The sequence below is a fragment of the Arachis hypogaea genome, chromosome 9, assembly GCF_003086295.3.
Source record: "Arachis hypogaea cultivar Tifrunner chromosome 9, arahy.Tifrunner.gnm2.J5K5, whole genome shotgun sequence".
Taxonomy (NCBI): domain Eukaryota; kingdom Viridiplantae; phylum Streptophyta; class Magnoliopsida; order Fabales; family Fabaceae; genus Arachis; species Arachis hypogaea.
In genome coordinates, this window is record NC_092044.1 from 92,290,061 (window position 1) to 92,306,838 (window position 16,778).

General features: G+C 34.4%; 1 protein-coding gene across 3 annotated transcripts; it reads left to right on the plus strand.

Annotated features, from left to right (window-relative positions):
• Window positions 1–6,079: 6,079 nt before the first annotated feature.
• On the plus strand, window positions 6,080–13,456 carry LOC112711229 (uncharacterized). 3 transcript variants are annotated; one of them, XM_025763839.3, is made up of 9 exons: window positions 6,080–6,534; window positions 7,221–7,996; window positions 8,538–10,461; window positions 10,704–10,926; window positions 11,081–11,287; window positions 11,488–11,661; window positions 11,907–12,095; window positions 12,195–12,312; window positions 12,976–13,456. In XM_025763839.3, exons 2-9 carry the CDS (start codon window positions 7,279–7,281, stop codon window positions 12,981–12,983), a joined length of 3,561 nt encoding a protein of 1,186 aa, XP_025619624.1. In that variant the 5' UTR covers window positions 6,080–6,534; window positions 7,221–7,278; the 3' UTR covers window positions 12,984–13,456. The 3 variants fall into 3 exon arrangements, with proteins under 3 accessions (XP_025619624.1, XP_025619623.1, XP_072059286.1); XM_025763838.3 differs by having other exon boundaries at window positions 12,195–12,308; XM_072203185.1 differs by having other exon boundaries at window positions 6,237–7,057; window positions 12,195–12,308.
• Window positions 13,457–16,778: the final 3,322 nt, after the last annotated feature.

Below are 16,778 nucleotides of genomic sequence, written 5' to 3' on the forward strand. Positions count from 1 at the left end.
AGGTGCAGCCTGACGACCACTTTTTTGAAAAATTTGAAACACCTACGGTAATATTGTCAAAAATTGTCAAAAATCTACTTCGCGTCTCTAAAAGCTCGTTCACATATTGAAGTTGAGGTAATATTAAAATAAGATTAATAATTTTACTATGAGTTGTGACTGCAATGTTGATGTAATTAATTTGGGTGTTTTGTTTTTTTCGATTATGATTGCTATGTGTTTGATTTTGAACAAACAAAGAATTAAAAGATTTGAAGAACAAATTTACTGTCTCCTCCTTAGTATTGTGGTAAGGTATTTTGAACTCAATTATGGGTGTATTTATGTAATGTATTGGGTGTAGTACAGAATATGGCTATTGGGAATCATGCCGGCGGCGAGTTCTTACATACTAAAACACAAAAGCTGTTTGACATTTAAGACTACAAAATATTCATCCCTTTCTTGGACCTATAAAAATTGATATCCCATCCATTCGTAAGTTTTCGTTTCAAAAGTTTCTTATCACAATTCTTTCGCTATGTGCCAATTAAACTAAAATACTGTGCAATCTGACCAAACTTCAGATACTTGTACTTGTTTGCTACGCAGATCATTGGTGGATATAGATGACTAATGTAAGAAAGAAAAAATTTTGTATTCTTGACGCCTATAACAAGAAGTGTCCCACCCCATCCAGAATGAAGTTTAATACATTTATTGTAAGTTGATTCTGTTTTCTCTAAATCCTGGGTATAACTCTGTTATTAGCATTATAATATTTGGGTGTGGTGCTATTCAAAATACGGTGTACTATGGGATCCTTTGGGTGTAACTAGGTTTTAAATGTAGTCTTATATTTTGCTTTGTTTTTGGTTTTTAGGGGTATGCAATTTCTAGAATGGAGGTATATGCAAGGGGAAACCTCTCAGGAAAGATGATGATCAAATTCAATCATCGTATATCAACATTTCTGACCAGAAAATGAGGTATAAATCTTGCTCTCTGAAAATTATGTGTTTTCTCTTACTGTCCTATTTTATTGTGCTAATTTATTTTTTGTTTTCAGCTTCGATTGTGCCATTTATGTAATGAAATGGCTCGAGATAATCGAGCCAAAAAACATTAAAAATGGGAAAAATCACTGGGATAATTGGACACAGGCAATTGTGTTTAAAATATATATAACTCTATATTACTTTACTAAATTAACGGAGTTCAATAAAAGAAATTTCTTTAAACTGTAGGCAGAAGTGGACCACTTCTGAGTCGAATACGCTTCGCGGATTCTATTTGATGAGATGAATCGAGATAAAGATACAGCCATCCGAGAAAGCGAAGCAACAATATTGTCTAAGCCATCTACATCTTTGTTTAAGTCCATATTGTCAAATAGATTCAGATGATTTTGACAGTAATTAGTTTGAATGTTGTGTAGTATGTGAATAGTTTGAACAATTTTTTGTGTAGTTTGTGAATATTTAATCCAATCTTAGTATAAAGTTTGTTTGCATAAATTTTGTTTGTCAAAGCTGTCTCTACTGTATTCAAAAGCTATCAATTACAGGTTGAAAAAAATCAAGGGAAAGAAGACCGAACATACTAATACGCCGAATTACTATTGTAATACACCCAAAAATAACCAGAATACACCCAAATTGCGTGCTTACATATTTCAATGGAAAATCTAACCAGGAGTTATGGGAATTCAGAAATTTTAATTGTTACCCTCCTTAGGAATTGAATTGTATATGTATTGTAAATTTAAAACAAATCCCTTCAAGACATTAATTTCCAACACAAATAGTAGCATCTCAAAAAAAAGAAAAAGAAAAGAGAATGTCAAAAACAAGAAAATGCATAATACACCCAAAAATATTCATCGGTACGCCTAAATAGTGTCACTTTACACCCCAAAACCTGTCCTGTGCTACTATATCTCTGAACTGATAATTCATAACATGTCTATGATATTGGCTGAAATTTGATTGCACCACTGATCCACCATAAAAAAAGGTTCAACTACAAAAAAATAACTCACTTATTAGCAAAACTATTAACAATAATAAATTCAATTACCCTACCCTGTTTAAAGAACATCACTTTTACCTTGCTTAGAGCTTTCGTTTTCTTTTTCTTTAAAGCATTTGCAATCTGTTTTTTCAATTTTAAACCTAGTCTATTTTTGGGACGTCCTCTTGTTCTCACCCTTGGAGGGCTTTGAAGCTCGTTAATAGCCTCCAAGTTAGCATCTTCATGAGATAACGAACATTTTCCGTTGCTTTTGGCTTTGTGTTCTTGCATCTCATCCATGGCATTATCGTATCCGCGGTGCAGAATCGCAGTGAGCTCCTAAAATTCTAATGCAAATTCGTATATATTCTGCAAAAAAAATACCAATTCGTCAAATCTCTTGCTTCTTGGCTCCAATAGAGGCTTGTCGTGGCTACTCTTGATGTGTGTATGTCTCCTCTTTACGTTCTTGCACCATCGTTCCAATATGTATCTCGGTGACACTTTGTTTACTCGTTCAAAGTTTAACACGCTTAGAGCGTGACGGCACAATATCCCTCTTGACTCGAATAATAAGCACTGGCATTCAACTTTGGCTGCTACGGCATCGTATATAACTGCAAACTTGTTGAATGTTGAGTTGAAATTTTGTTCAACAACTTTGTATACTGTATAGCCTACAGCAGAGTTCTTTGATCTTGTGATGCAATTCACCTTTCCTCTAAATTGTGCATGGACTTCCCTGAACTTATTGTGAGTATACACATGTTGAAATTGAGCTTCTATTGAGGATTTTGTTGCACACGGTATGATGGTGTGAAAATTTGTAGCATCCGATTTTCCCTCTGTCTTTACTCCCTGCTTCCTAGGCAATTGTCGTATTGTTTGACGAATTGGATAAGTGAGTTGTTCCGCGTAATGAACTTGTTAAAAAAAAGCATGCATGCTCTCGCTCATTTGTATGCTTCTCATCCTGGCCCAAAAGCAGTGATCGAGATAAACTGGAATTCATATATGTTGGCCTTTGAAAAGCTCTGCAAAAAATACCTAAATCAGAACTAGGATACACCCAAAATTTTGCAATGTACACCTCTGCTACGGATTTTAAAAAACAGCATTACCTGAAAGTCACTTGTTATCCCCAAGACCGTATTTCATCAATTCCTATCGAATGATTCTTTCGTAAGAGAGTTCCAAACAACATGGCACATCTCTTATTCGATTTCTTGATGTCCCTTATAATCGTTTAATTTGCTTGAAATCTTCTTCATGATGTGCCAAATACACCAGCAGTTAATTGTTGTGGGCATGCAAGCCTCGATAGCCCTTTGCATTGATGTGCATTGATCAGTGAGAATGCCTTTCGGAGCATTTTCACCCATGTAACGAAGCCAACATTAGAATAACCATTTGAATGATTGAGTATCCTCATTTTTCATCAAAGCGCATCCCAGAAGTATTGATTGACCGTGGTGATTCACCCCAACAAAAGAACAAAAAACCAGATTATACCTGATTACGATAAAACAGAAACAAACTCGTTACATACACCCAAATAATCTCTCTCTACACCCAAAAACATGCAATGTACACCTCTGCTGCAGATTTAACAACCTGGACAACATAAACCAAAACAGAATATTACCTGTTTGTATTATAGGTGGTATCAAATGAAATAACATCTCCGAAATACTCGCAGGCGGCCCAGCTCCTTGCATTTGCCCAAAAAGTAATCTTAATCGACTGATCATCCTCGAGTTCGAGCTCGAAAAAGAAATTCTGATTCTTTTGTTTCATTCTTAATAAGTATTTCCCGAATTCTTTTGCATCCTCTAGTTTTGAAACATTTCGTACTTCTCTCGTGATGTAATTTCTCACGTATTTTTTGATAAAATTTAACTCACGGTGACCTCCGGCTGCTGCAACAAATGATTGGTATATTTTTCTTGGTTTGATTTCGGCTTCCTCGTTATTCTCTGTTGTACGATGCACGGATATGCTTAGTTCCCTGTGCTGTTTGAGCATCTCTGCTTGATTTGGACAACAGTGATGTGAATGATGCAACATGACTTTTAAATGATCCAAACACCAATGTCCTTCAATATGTGTATATAAATTCTTGAAGGACAATTTAAACCAACTGAGGGCTTTGTCTTCTCAGTCGGAGATATTTTCGATTTCCATTTTCCCTCTCTACTACATGCATGTAATCAATTGGTTCTTAATTTCATTATCCTTCTTATTTGTGCTACGAACTCTTGTAGAAAAACCTGCAGCTTTTGAATAATTCTTGTAAAATTTTGTAGCATCTTCAAGTGTCTTAAAATTCATCCCAACCTTAGGAACAAAATGCTCATCAACATCGCAGAGAGACTGCAAAATACACCCAAAAAAGTCCACAATACACCATATTAAAGCTAGCATAAACTATAGAATACAATTATAACTATAAAATCATCATAAAAAATATAAAAATCAGGTTCATGACTCATCATCAAACTAAAACAATTCAACTAAAATAATAAGACAATTCACCCTTGGTCAATTGAAAAATGTCAGAACATGTAAATACACCCAAACTTTCCCACTTTACACCCAAATATTCCTGATTTACACTCAAAAGTCTAATATAAAATGCAACAGATTCATCAGAACTACTACACTACATACAATTCAAACAAACAACACTGAACATCAAATTTCACAGGTAAGGTTCACAACATTATTCACCTCCAGAAATAATAAACTACTAACAAAAACATTAACTGGGATTGAACCACATCTTAAGGAGTTCATTAGATTCAAATTTGAAATCCACTTCATTCTAGTTGAGTTGACAATTTGAACTTGAATAATTCATTATCTGCAAAACGATTTCAGAACTTGATTTCAAAAACAATGAAAATCAAGAAGAACGAAGAAAGAGAACGAAAACAGAAACGCACGAAAATGCCGAAAGAGAACGCAGAGAGAAACGTACGAAAAAGAACGCAGAGAGAAGACATGAAAAACAAAGAGAAAATTCGAAAAAGGAAATGAAATCCTTTCGAAAAAGGAAGTTATATATTCGCGCGTTGATTGAAAAATCTGTTAAATTAGGAGGCGCATGGAATAAACATGATAGAAGATGCGAGTCTGAGGTGAAATAGAGTATATGGACTTGTATGACTTGTATGGGTAAAATGTTTGTATGTGGAGAATAATTGTTAAAAGTATAAAATAAAGTATACTATTGGATTACTAAATTAAATGAACTAGACTAAAGAAATTAAGTTGATGCCTAAATAATGACAAAAACAATAAATCCTGATATCTCCTAGTATTTCTCTGAGTTAAATGCTCTTTCTCTTTCTGTTCTAAAATTCACATACTTATATCTTTATTTTAGTGACAAATATATTCATTTATAAAATAAAAAACCTTAATAAATAATTTACAGTTTATATAATTACTCCAAAAAAAATTCATTAATAAATTACTCTTTTATTTAAGTTTGACCATGTACAAGATTCGGCCAAACCTAAAATATAATCTAAAGTCGAAGCATAATTTGTCGAGTTTAAATTTGTCATTTTTATTTAGTATAATTTTAAAATAGGTTTGTATTATCCTCCTGAACTTAATTCGAATTAATATTATATAAATAAAATTATACTTTTATATTTTAATTAATATAATTTATATTACATAATATCATTTTATCTTTAAATGATTTATTTGATATAGATATATATAATATTTATTAAATTTAGTCTTTAAAAATCATAATTTATTGATATGATTAACGCAGGTTAACTTAATTTATTTTATTAATTTAAGATTTAATTTTAAATTTTAAAATAGATCTAGTAAAATATTAGAATCGGATTTGTTCTAACAAAATCACGGTGGACCGGACTTATACACGCTCTTATTCAATATATAATTGATTGATAGTACACAATTTTTTAATTAAAATATTTATCATATTAACAAATAACAACAAACATCATATTTATTATTAAAGTTGGATTAATGTCTATTAATATACTTTTATCTACCGGAGTCAGTTTTAAAACTCGATGACAGCTATTCCATCTAACCCAATATCTTAAAATATCAAATGAAAACAAAATGATGATATCCAAGTCCGGTGTTACATTTGTTGTGTTCCGGTAGTTGATTTAGTTCCCAAGTGTGACCGTGAATGAGAATGAGAGAGAAACAGAATCATCCAAAGTGTTGGGCCCACTCAGTACCCAGCAGTTGGCGCTCTCCTTTCTTTTTTCAACAGCAACGTCCTTCTCTGCGGATGACACGCTTTTCTCATTCCCATCTCACTCTTCCTTCTTTCTTCCCCTTTTCTTACTTCTCCTTTTTCCCTTAACCCTCTCACTTTTCTTCCTTTTCATCCAACATAACACATTCTTCTCAATCATTCCATAAAAATCTAGATTCTTCGTTTCTTTTTCCGGATGGGTACCAGTACCGTCCTTTGTCAATCTCAATTCTGCTCCCATTTTTGGATCCTCCTTCCCTTTCGTTGATCTCATTCCAAAGCTGGTATCTTTCACTCGTCATCAATTCTGGGTCTTGATTGAATTTGATCGGATTTTAGATTAATTAACTCGTTTGGTTGATTGTCCGTTGTCACTTAACATTATTTTATTGTTATTCGTTTCTTCTAACTGTTGTTTTCATTTGATCACTTTGGATGTTCTATTAGCTGACTTAAGCTTGGTCGAGCTCCAAGTGTTTGTTTCAATGCCATTTTTATTGTTGTGTCTCCATTTGCAAGCATTTAGCTGAATCTAGAATTAGGGATTGTGTGTAGCTCTATCTGAGGTTCCTTCTTTCTTACCTCATTTCACTCGGTAGCTTTTGTCTCTTCCACTAAAATATCATATATTTTTCTATGCAATCCATGCATGTGTTCTATTCTGATCTTTCATTCTTTGATTAAAAAAAGAAAAAGAAGAGGAATCAGTCCAGCTTTGTCTTTCTGTAATTTCCCTTATTGAAAGCAAAAAGAAAACACATTTTTGGATTGCCTTGACAACTTGTTTTGCTTTGGTCACTAAGCTTGGTATTTATGTGTTGCTTTCTTTTTCTCCCTCTAATATTTATAGGTTCTTTAACTTGTTAAAAATATTGCCATGTGTATATTTAGTTCTTTTGTTGTATTAATCAGTTCAAGCATATTTAGAATGTTCTGATCCCCATTGTACTTCAATTTTGTTGTGTTTTAGGTTCCATCATTGAGGGTAAACCAGCAATAGCATAATCACAAAGAATAGCACTGTGAAGATGGTTCTAGGAATTAAATCAAGGAGCAGAAAGAGTGGGCCAACACTAGTTAAGTACATAATCCATATTCAGGAGATTAAGCCATGGCCCCCTTCATCATCGCCTGTTTCACCATCACTGAAATCTGCTAAATCTGTAGAGCTCCAATGGGATCATGATGGCCAAAGTTCTGGGTCTCTGTTGGCCAGTTGCGGCAATGGGAAAATTGAATTCAATCAATCTCTCACAATTTCAGTACTTCTGTCCAATAAAGGCAAATTCCGTGAAGGTTTTCAGAAGAACTTGTTAGAGTTCAACTTGTATGACAAGACAGTAAAAAGTCAACTCATTGGATCAGCTACGATAAACCTTGCAGAGTTTGGAATTATTAAGGAAACAAAAGATATAAGCACTGTGTTGAGCACTAAGAGGAGTTTCAGGAGCTCGGCACAAACGACTCTTTATGTTGCTATTCAGCCAATTGACACAGAGAGTTCCAGCTCATCGCCAAACAGCAGCTTGTCAAAAGAATTTTCAGTAGACAGGGAAGATAGCGAATCCGTCTCAGTATCACGGTCTGAAATTGTATCGGCAGCGCATTCTGTTGATGATGATGATGATGAACTTGAAATAGCGTCTTTCACCGATGATGATGATGATGCAATTCCTGCAAATAAATTGCAAAACATCAGATCCGATTCACAGAATACTGGGAGTGTCTCCCCTCTAAGTGAAAATGGTAAAACTTTTTTTTTTTTAATTTTCTATTTCACCATATCATTGCTAAGGGATGCTTTATACATTTGAAAGCAATTGATCAAATTCTTGCTCTCAAACTGTTGAGCTGGATTCACTCAATTAAGTACCGGTTGTTTTCCTATATTTTTGGTATGCATTCATGAATCAATGTTGTACATCAGTGTGCTTCTTGTGTTTAGTAGTGTACCACGGCAATTCATTTAATTGATCTTACTAAGTTATTATATTTAGAAAATGTGAGAGTACACTGTTTGTTAATCATTTACCTGTTTGTAATTTTCAATTTTGCTTCAGCATAAAATACTCAAGAATCTGAACACTAAATGTGCTGACTTGTAATCCTTTTAAAATACCAAGCATGTATCTTGTGAAGGAACAAGACAGAGCTATATAAATGCATATGTATTGTAAATTATGCATTTTGAATTGATTTTTTGGTCACTTGATGAATAACATTCTATCCAAAAGTACAATAATTTAATTTTATCATGTTAATAACTCTTGTCGCCATTTGATTTCAGACAGCATCAAAGCTATCAAGGTTGGAACAAAAGGATCCAATGGAAAATCTGTTCTCTCCTTAGGAAGCACCACTTCTAGCTCACTTAAAAGCACAAAGGGTGAAGCATCCACACAGTTCAATGGCAGCAAATCACCCCCTTCACCTACAGTTGATCCTTCGGATATGGGAATTCGAAACGCAAAAGATGAAGCATCCACACAGTCCAATGGCATCAAATCACCCTCTTTATCTGCAATTCGACCCTCGAATACGGGAATTCGAAATGCAGAAGGTGAAGCATCCACACAATTCAATGGAATCAATTCACCCTCTTCTCCTGCAGTTTGGCCCTCAGATATGGCAATTCGAAACCAAAAAGGTGAAGCAGCATCCACAGAGTTCAATGGCATCAAATCACCCCCTTCACCTGTAGCTCTGTCCTCAGATATGGGAATTCGAAACACAAAAGGTGAAGCATCCACAGAGTTCAATGGCATCACATCACCCTCTTCACCTGCGGCCTTTCACTCAAACATGGGAATTCGAAACACCGAGGGTGAAGCATTGACAGAGTACAGTTGCAATAAATCTCCTTCTTCATCCATAGTTCTGCCGTCAGATATGGGAAATGCTACAAGTGGCAGGCGTTCTTCATCTAAAATTTACGAGGAAAACATGGAGGCTACTGATGAATGTTCTGAAATTTCAGAAAGCATTCAACGATCACATCGGCGAAATTTCAGTAAGGGTGAAATTTTTGAAAGCATATCTTCAGCTTCATACAACTCACCAAGTAGGCAACCCATCTTTGGAAGATCTCCCCAATCTCAAGTTGCTCGAGAGGGTAGGTTTACTAAGCAAAACGTGAAGGTTACCAATGAAAGTTCTGAGATTCCAGAAAGCACTCAACAATCACATCGGCGAAATTTCACTGACAGTGATATTCTTGAAAGCAAGTCCTCTGCTTCATACAATTCATCAAGTAGGAAACCCTTCTTTGGAAGATCTTCCCAATCTCAATTTGCACGAGATGATAGGTTTGGTAAGGAAAATGCAAAGGTTACCAATGAAAGTTCTGAAACTCCAGAAAGCATTCAACAATCACATCGGCGAAATTTCACTGACGGTGATATTCTTGAAAGTGTATCTTCCGCTTCATACAATTCATCAAGTAGGCAATCCATCTTTGGAAGATCTTCCCAATCTCAAGTTGCTCGAGAGGATAGGCTTTCTAAGAAGCATAGTGGAAGTGAACATGGGTATAATGAATATGATCAGGAGAATGCAAATAGTGTTTTTGACACTGACGATTTGAAGGAAAAAGAGGAAATGGAAGAGATAAAAGAACAGGAACAGTTTACCATGAGGAATGAAGTTGTTGATAATTTTTGTGAAGATGATTTTACTAGGAAATCAGAATTGAATAACAGTGTGCCTTCACCCAAAATGATATCACATGAAAATCCAACGCATAATCTGCTTAATGATAATGCAGAGGATGCGAGTACTGCAAGGTTTGATTTACAATCTGTTGAGAGCAGGAGTGAGACCCTAGATCAAGCAGAGGAAATTAATGATGTTGATGTCGGTGGCACGTGTCATGAAAACGTTAATCGGACTGAAGAGTTTATTGATGATACGACTGAATCAGAAAGCATTAATCGGACTGAAGAGTTTATTGATGATAAGATTGAATCAAAAGCTAAAGTTGAAATGCTTCTACAAGAGCTGACAGAGGCCGCTGCTCTTGAAGTTTCACTGTATTCAGTCATTGCTGAACATGGTAGCTCGTCAAACAAGGTTCACACACCTGCTCGGCGCCTATCTAGATTCTATTCCCATGCTTGTAAGGTTGGCACCCCTGCTAATAAAGCTAGTGTAGCCCAAAGTGCTGTCTCGGGATTTGTATTGGTTTCTAAAGCATGTGGAAATGATGTTCCAAGGTATATTTCAAAACTGAAGAAGTGATATAGAAGTGCATGGTAATTTAACTGAAGAAGATCTTATATTTATGGTAGCCATATGATCAATTTATTCAGCAGCTGTCTAATGAGATAAGGCTAGGTGGTTGTATTATTGAAACTTTGGTGATTTGACATCAATTTCAAAAGACATCTGATTCCACCTTGTTAAATGCATGCACTTGTATTGATTCATAGTTTAACAATTTCTTAACTTTGAATAGGTTGGCATTCTGGCTCTCAAACATGATATTGCTGAGAGCACTTGTGAGCAAAGAGCTTGACAATGCACCCAGCGATGGAATTGATGCTCGTCCTCGTGAGAATGAAAAAGAAAATACAGAGAATCATTTTCCTAGCTGGGAGGAGCCAGAAACGTTTTTAGTTGCATTGGAAAAAGTTGAAGCTTGGATATTCTCTCGAATAGTCGAGTCTGTGTGGTGGCAGGTTGAATTTCAAATCTGTCATTGTCTCCTTTTTCTTCTGATAAGTTTGGCTTCTGTCACCGTGTAGAAGACATATTATAACATATAAATAAAATTCCCTTTGTCATTTTACTGATACTTTTTTTTTCCTTATTTTTTTTGTGGTTATTCCCTAGACTCTGACTCCGTATATGCAATCAGCAGCTGCTAAGAGCTCTGGCTCAAGGAAAACTAGTGGGAAGAGAAAAGGTATATGTGATGACGAACAAGGAAGCTTTTCCATTGATTTATGGAAAAGAGCTTTCAACGATGCTTGTGAAAGGCTTTGCCCTCTTCGAGCTGGAGGGCATGAGTGTGGTTGCTTGCCTTTGATAGCTAGCTTGGTACAGTTTAGCATTGAAATTTCTTGATGCAATATTGCATTGCTGTATTCTATACTTTTATTCTGCTTTTATGCCTGTGTTGGGTATGTCTATAGGCATATATAGTTATATGTAGCATAGATTAGGTGCGTTTTTTGTTTTCTCTCAATGAATACTCTGTTCCTACCTATACAATTAAAATAGGATATTTATGATTGTAGGTGATGGAGCAGTTGATAAACAGACTTGATGTGGCGATGTTCAACGCCATTCTACGTGACTCCACAGAAGACATGCCAACAGATCCTATTTCTGACCCCATTAGTGATTCTAAAGTTCTTCCTATTCCATCTGGAAAATCAGGCTTTGGGGCTGGTGCTCAACTAAAGAATGCTGTGAGTTCTAAATTCCTTATTTTATTTCCCTTTTATAATAGCAATTGAGTAATAGGAGATGGAAACTCACCTAGGGTCCATTGTTGATTTCATCATATGAAAATAAAACCATTAGAGGTTTCCTCAGCAAAGTGAATTAAATGGAAGTTAGTGTTTTAAAGATCCGAAACGGCAATGGCACTGGTTAATAGATTTGTAGTGTTTGTGCTCTTGGTTAGGCTTACAATTTTGTTGTCCATAATCAGATTGGTACTTGGTCAATATGGCTTTCGGATTTATTTGGCGTTGATGATAGCGACGATCTTGACGATGGCAATGAAAGTGATGTTCCAAAACTTGAATCATCCTACAAGCCTTTCAGTCTCCTTAATGCATTAAGTGATCTGATGATGCTCCCTTTTGAAAAGCTCACAGATGCGGCTATGAGAAAAGAGGTTAGACCAAACTACTTGCTTCTTTTTTTTTTTTTTATTTTTTTTTTTTAGTTCCGAAACTAACACTGAATATTTTTATTTTGCATGTAAAACCTGTAGGTATGCCCTAGATTTGGCATAGCATTGATAAGGAGGGTTGTCAACAATTTCGTCCCCGACGAGTTTTGTCCAGGGCCTGTCCCAGATGCTGTTATTCAGGCATTGAATGATGAGGTTGGTGAGTTTTAGCATGCTTGTGCTTCCCTAGATTATAAGAAGTAACAATGGTGGTAGTCACTGGATCTTTATGTCTGTCTATTTACTGTTTAGCCCTTTTCCTTTTAACATTGGAAAAAATAAATCTGAACAGGCTTTTACTCTTAGATGCTCAAATCAGTCTCAGATACTTTGAACTTTTGCGCTCTATGCTTAATAAATTTAATAGAGATTAAGGACTAAACTTGATTGTATATCATTACTCTTCAATTATGTAAGTTTCAACTTGATACAAGTTAAAATGGATGAAAAATGTTTCTAAGATACTAACATTTACATAACTGAAATTCATGTATATTTTGACAGCTATGCTATGTGTATACCAAAATCAGCTACCAAAGTCAGCCACCAGTATAAAATACATGTTGAGATACAAATACACATTGAAATAAATTAAACCATACATATACACAAATACATTGATGGCTGATGTTAGTGGCTGATTTTGGTATACGAATAGCATTTTTTATATTTTGAACATGACTCACCGGATATCGATTTCAGTAATGTCTGTGAACTTAGTTCTTGATGCAACAAGAAAATCTAATGGTGTATCATAGTGTTGTCCTTAAATCATATATAGCATATCTAACTCTCTTTTTGTGGGGGATTTTGTTGGTTTTAGAATATTGAAGATGATGAAGGGTCCATCACAAGCTTCCCATGCAATGCTGGTTCCACATCATATACACCGCTTCCATCTTCTTCGGTTGCGGCCATGTTACAAGATGTGGGAAGACAAAGTTCACTAAGATGTGTTTCATTTGCTCCTATAAAGCTATATAACAGTGATGATGAACTTGAAAAATTGGATTCTCCCCTTTCTGCACTTGGACTTGGCATTGATGACTCATCAGTTGCAGCAATAAAGGGTGGTCGCAAGGTTCTTAGATATCAGCTCTTGAGACAAGTATGGAAGAATAGTCAATCATAACTTTTTTTTCCTAATGATTGTTTTACTTGCCTCTTGTGTATATTTTTTATGTACAATTTAGCCATAATGTTTATTAAGTAATTGATATCTGTATATTTATGCTTTTCAAAAAAGAAAAAAATAACGAATCTGTATATGTATGCAGTTTTTAGAGTATCATTTTTTTCCCCAATCTCGGCCTTGGAGATATTGTATTTTCCGTTCTATTAAAATATGCAAGTACACAGAATTTATAAGAGCTTGGCAATCTTTCATGAAGAATCTGGGAAAGTTGTGTTCAATGTGCAAGTATCGTTAGGCGCGCGTGTCTATGAATAAACTGCGTTCTTTCAAAAATTTTAAAAAATTATTAATAAAGAAGATTGTCATAAACAATCAAATTCTTGTTCAAAAAATTTTTATTTTTATTATATTTTTTATACAAAAAAAGGAAGGAAGGGAGGAGAAAGAAGATGGAAAAGCAAAACAACAGACCTCTATAACTTCATCAAGTATATCTGGGTTCAAATTTCTACACACAAAACCTGCTCTAATACCCTGAATCTTGTGACGTCCTATGGTTAAGAGGAAAGAAAAATAACATACAATTAAAGGACTACTTAGAGACTAGCGTATTGAACTCAGAGTATGTAGAACTCGTTCTGCTTTCTTACCATGCTTTCCATAATCATAGTCAAGCGACTATATCCACATACATCAACCTACCAAGTAAAGAAATAAGAGAACAAAATTAAATAACATTGTAAAGAAATATGCTGAACCATGGCGGTGCGACGACTTCAGAGAGGGAGACGGCAACGCGACGGGTGCTGAATCATGGAGGAAGGAATGACGATTGAGGGCTTGCGAGAGAGAGTGAGCGTCGACAAAGGGTTTGTGATAGAGAGTAGGACTGACAATAGGTGGAGTAAGGTAAGTCCACGAGTTGAAAATTTTATTAAAATTCTACCCTACTCTATCCGCATCCTACCCGCATCCTAAAGTTTTAAACCCTATCATACCCGCAGAAATATTAAATTTTTTCAAAACAAATATGAAATTCAATCATTCCAAATTTCATACATATCAATAAAATAAAAAATAAAAAATTAATGCTTTAAATTACTAAATTAGTTAACTAATTTTATAGTTGCTCACCTATTGCAAGTCATTATGAGGGAGGTTGTGGGTTCAACTTTCACTTCCTTTGCTATATACCTAATTTTTATAAAATATGTGTTACATATGGGATGCGAGTAGGGTAGGATAGGGTACACTCTAAACCCGTACCCTACCCTACTCGCAGGCATACCCGGATCGATCTCTACCCTATTCGCAGCGGATTGGGTAGTCTATCCTACCCGAACGAGTTGGTCCGACTTGAATACCCGCAGATAAAATATGTATTCCCAGCCCTAATAAAGAGAGAAAAAATTACTATGAATTAATACATTTAGTCTAGTCGAGGTGACTAAATACTAATTACTAATATGTAGCTTCTAATACACATTTAAGTATACATATAAATACTAGATTTGATTAAGTCCAAACAAAATTATATGCAAACATAAGAGCTACAAATCAAAGCTCAAACATGTTTTATATGAGTCTTTTAGTCAACTTGAATTTTTCATTGCTTCTAATCTATGAAGCACGAACACTTCGCGCTAAGTTGTCGTGTCTATGTATCGGATATATTTTGGACACGATACTTACTGATACTCGTTCGACACGCGTGTCTGCTGTGTCCAAATCGTGTCTTAATAAAAAATAAAAAAATTTTCTCCGGACACATTTGGACACACTTAAATACCATCATGTATCAGCGTGTCCAGTTTTATTCTTAAAATATATTCTTAAAATAAATTTAGATATAGTATATATTATTATTTATTATAACAAAAAATATTTTAAATACTTGATATAATTAAAATAAAATATTAAAAATAATTAAAATAATTAATTTATATTTTAATATCAGTAAAATATCAAAATATAATTACGATTTATCTAAAAGATGTTTTATATTTTATATGTATGCGTGTCCTCGTGTCTTATAAGATTTTAAAATTTGCGTGTCAGCATGTCCCATATCGTGTCGTACCTCATATCCGTGTCAGTGTCCGTGCATCATAGATTCCAATACATACTTAGTCAACTTGATTTGATTTAATATAACATACTTTAAAAATAATTATTTCTTATCAAAACTTATCAAATAAAATAATTAAAACTTATCAAAACGCATCCATTGATAAACATTAAACATAATCTAAGGAGACTTTTTAGGTGTTCAACGGCATAACATAACTAAATCTATTCAAGAAAACCAATTTGGTAAAAATATTACATAATTCACAACAAGGAAAGCAGCAAGATACACTGTAAATCTTATATATTTATATATACTCAATCCCATCTAACCAATAATTAAACAAATTAGATGTTATATGTTAATATTGTAAAATTTTATAAATTAATAAATTAATTATGAATTAAAGATATTAAAAAATTAAAATTTATAATTTGGAGGAGTAAAAATATTGGTGCTTTGCACCTTGAGTCTAGCCGTGACTTTAAATGTTTTGTCTCAAGCTTCGCTTGACAAAAAACACCACAAGCATTTGATTGGGAAACTCTCTTTAAGTTTTGATTTTTCTTTCAATTACTCTCAGGCAGTAGTGCTCAAAGCCTTTGGCATACTCTGCTAAGTGCATTTGATCTCGACTCTAAATGTTCTGTCTCAAGGATTACTTGACACAAGAACACCACAAGCATATGACTAGGGAAATAACTCTTTGAGCTTTTAATCATGTCTGGCCTCCTTAGTCATTGATGCTCAGAGCCTTGGACCTTGCTTTTATTTTTCTTTTGCTGTTTCTTTTGCTTCAACGATTAAACTTTTACTAATTTCAGAGAAATCATAATAGTTCTCTAAATTCTTGTTCCTTATACATCAACATCCCTTGATTCAAATTCGAATATGCACTGTTCATGCCATTCATTTAGAATCACAATTAATACCACCACATTTAAGTAAACAAGACTAATCTTAAGTATAAACTCAATCTCTCATGCATTATACCTTTTTTTTTCTTTTGATTAAGCTTAGTGAGCAATACATGAGACACCCTTTCAGAATAAAAATCAAATAACAAAATAAACAGTAAATTAAACTAGAACCTAGGAATTGAAATAACAACTGATCATGCAATAACAAAATAAGCGGAAAACAGGAATATAACATAGTAAGAACGGAAAGGAATATAGAATGAAAGGAACTCAACCACCTCAGTTATTCTAGTGGTTGTTTCATTCTTCAGGCTGTGCTCCTCTGTGAAGATGATTCTCCTCCCTTTGGTACCATAAAAATAAACAGAAAAGCCATAAGCGAAGTGACAACACCAAACTTTAAAGTTTGTTTGTCCTCAAGCAAAGAAGAACTGAAAACAGGAAGGGACATAAAAAGACGTACGAAAGAATAAAAATAAATATTATTGTAAAAGAAGAATAGA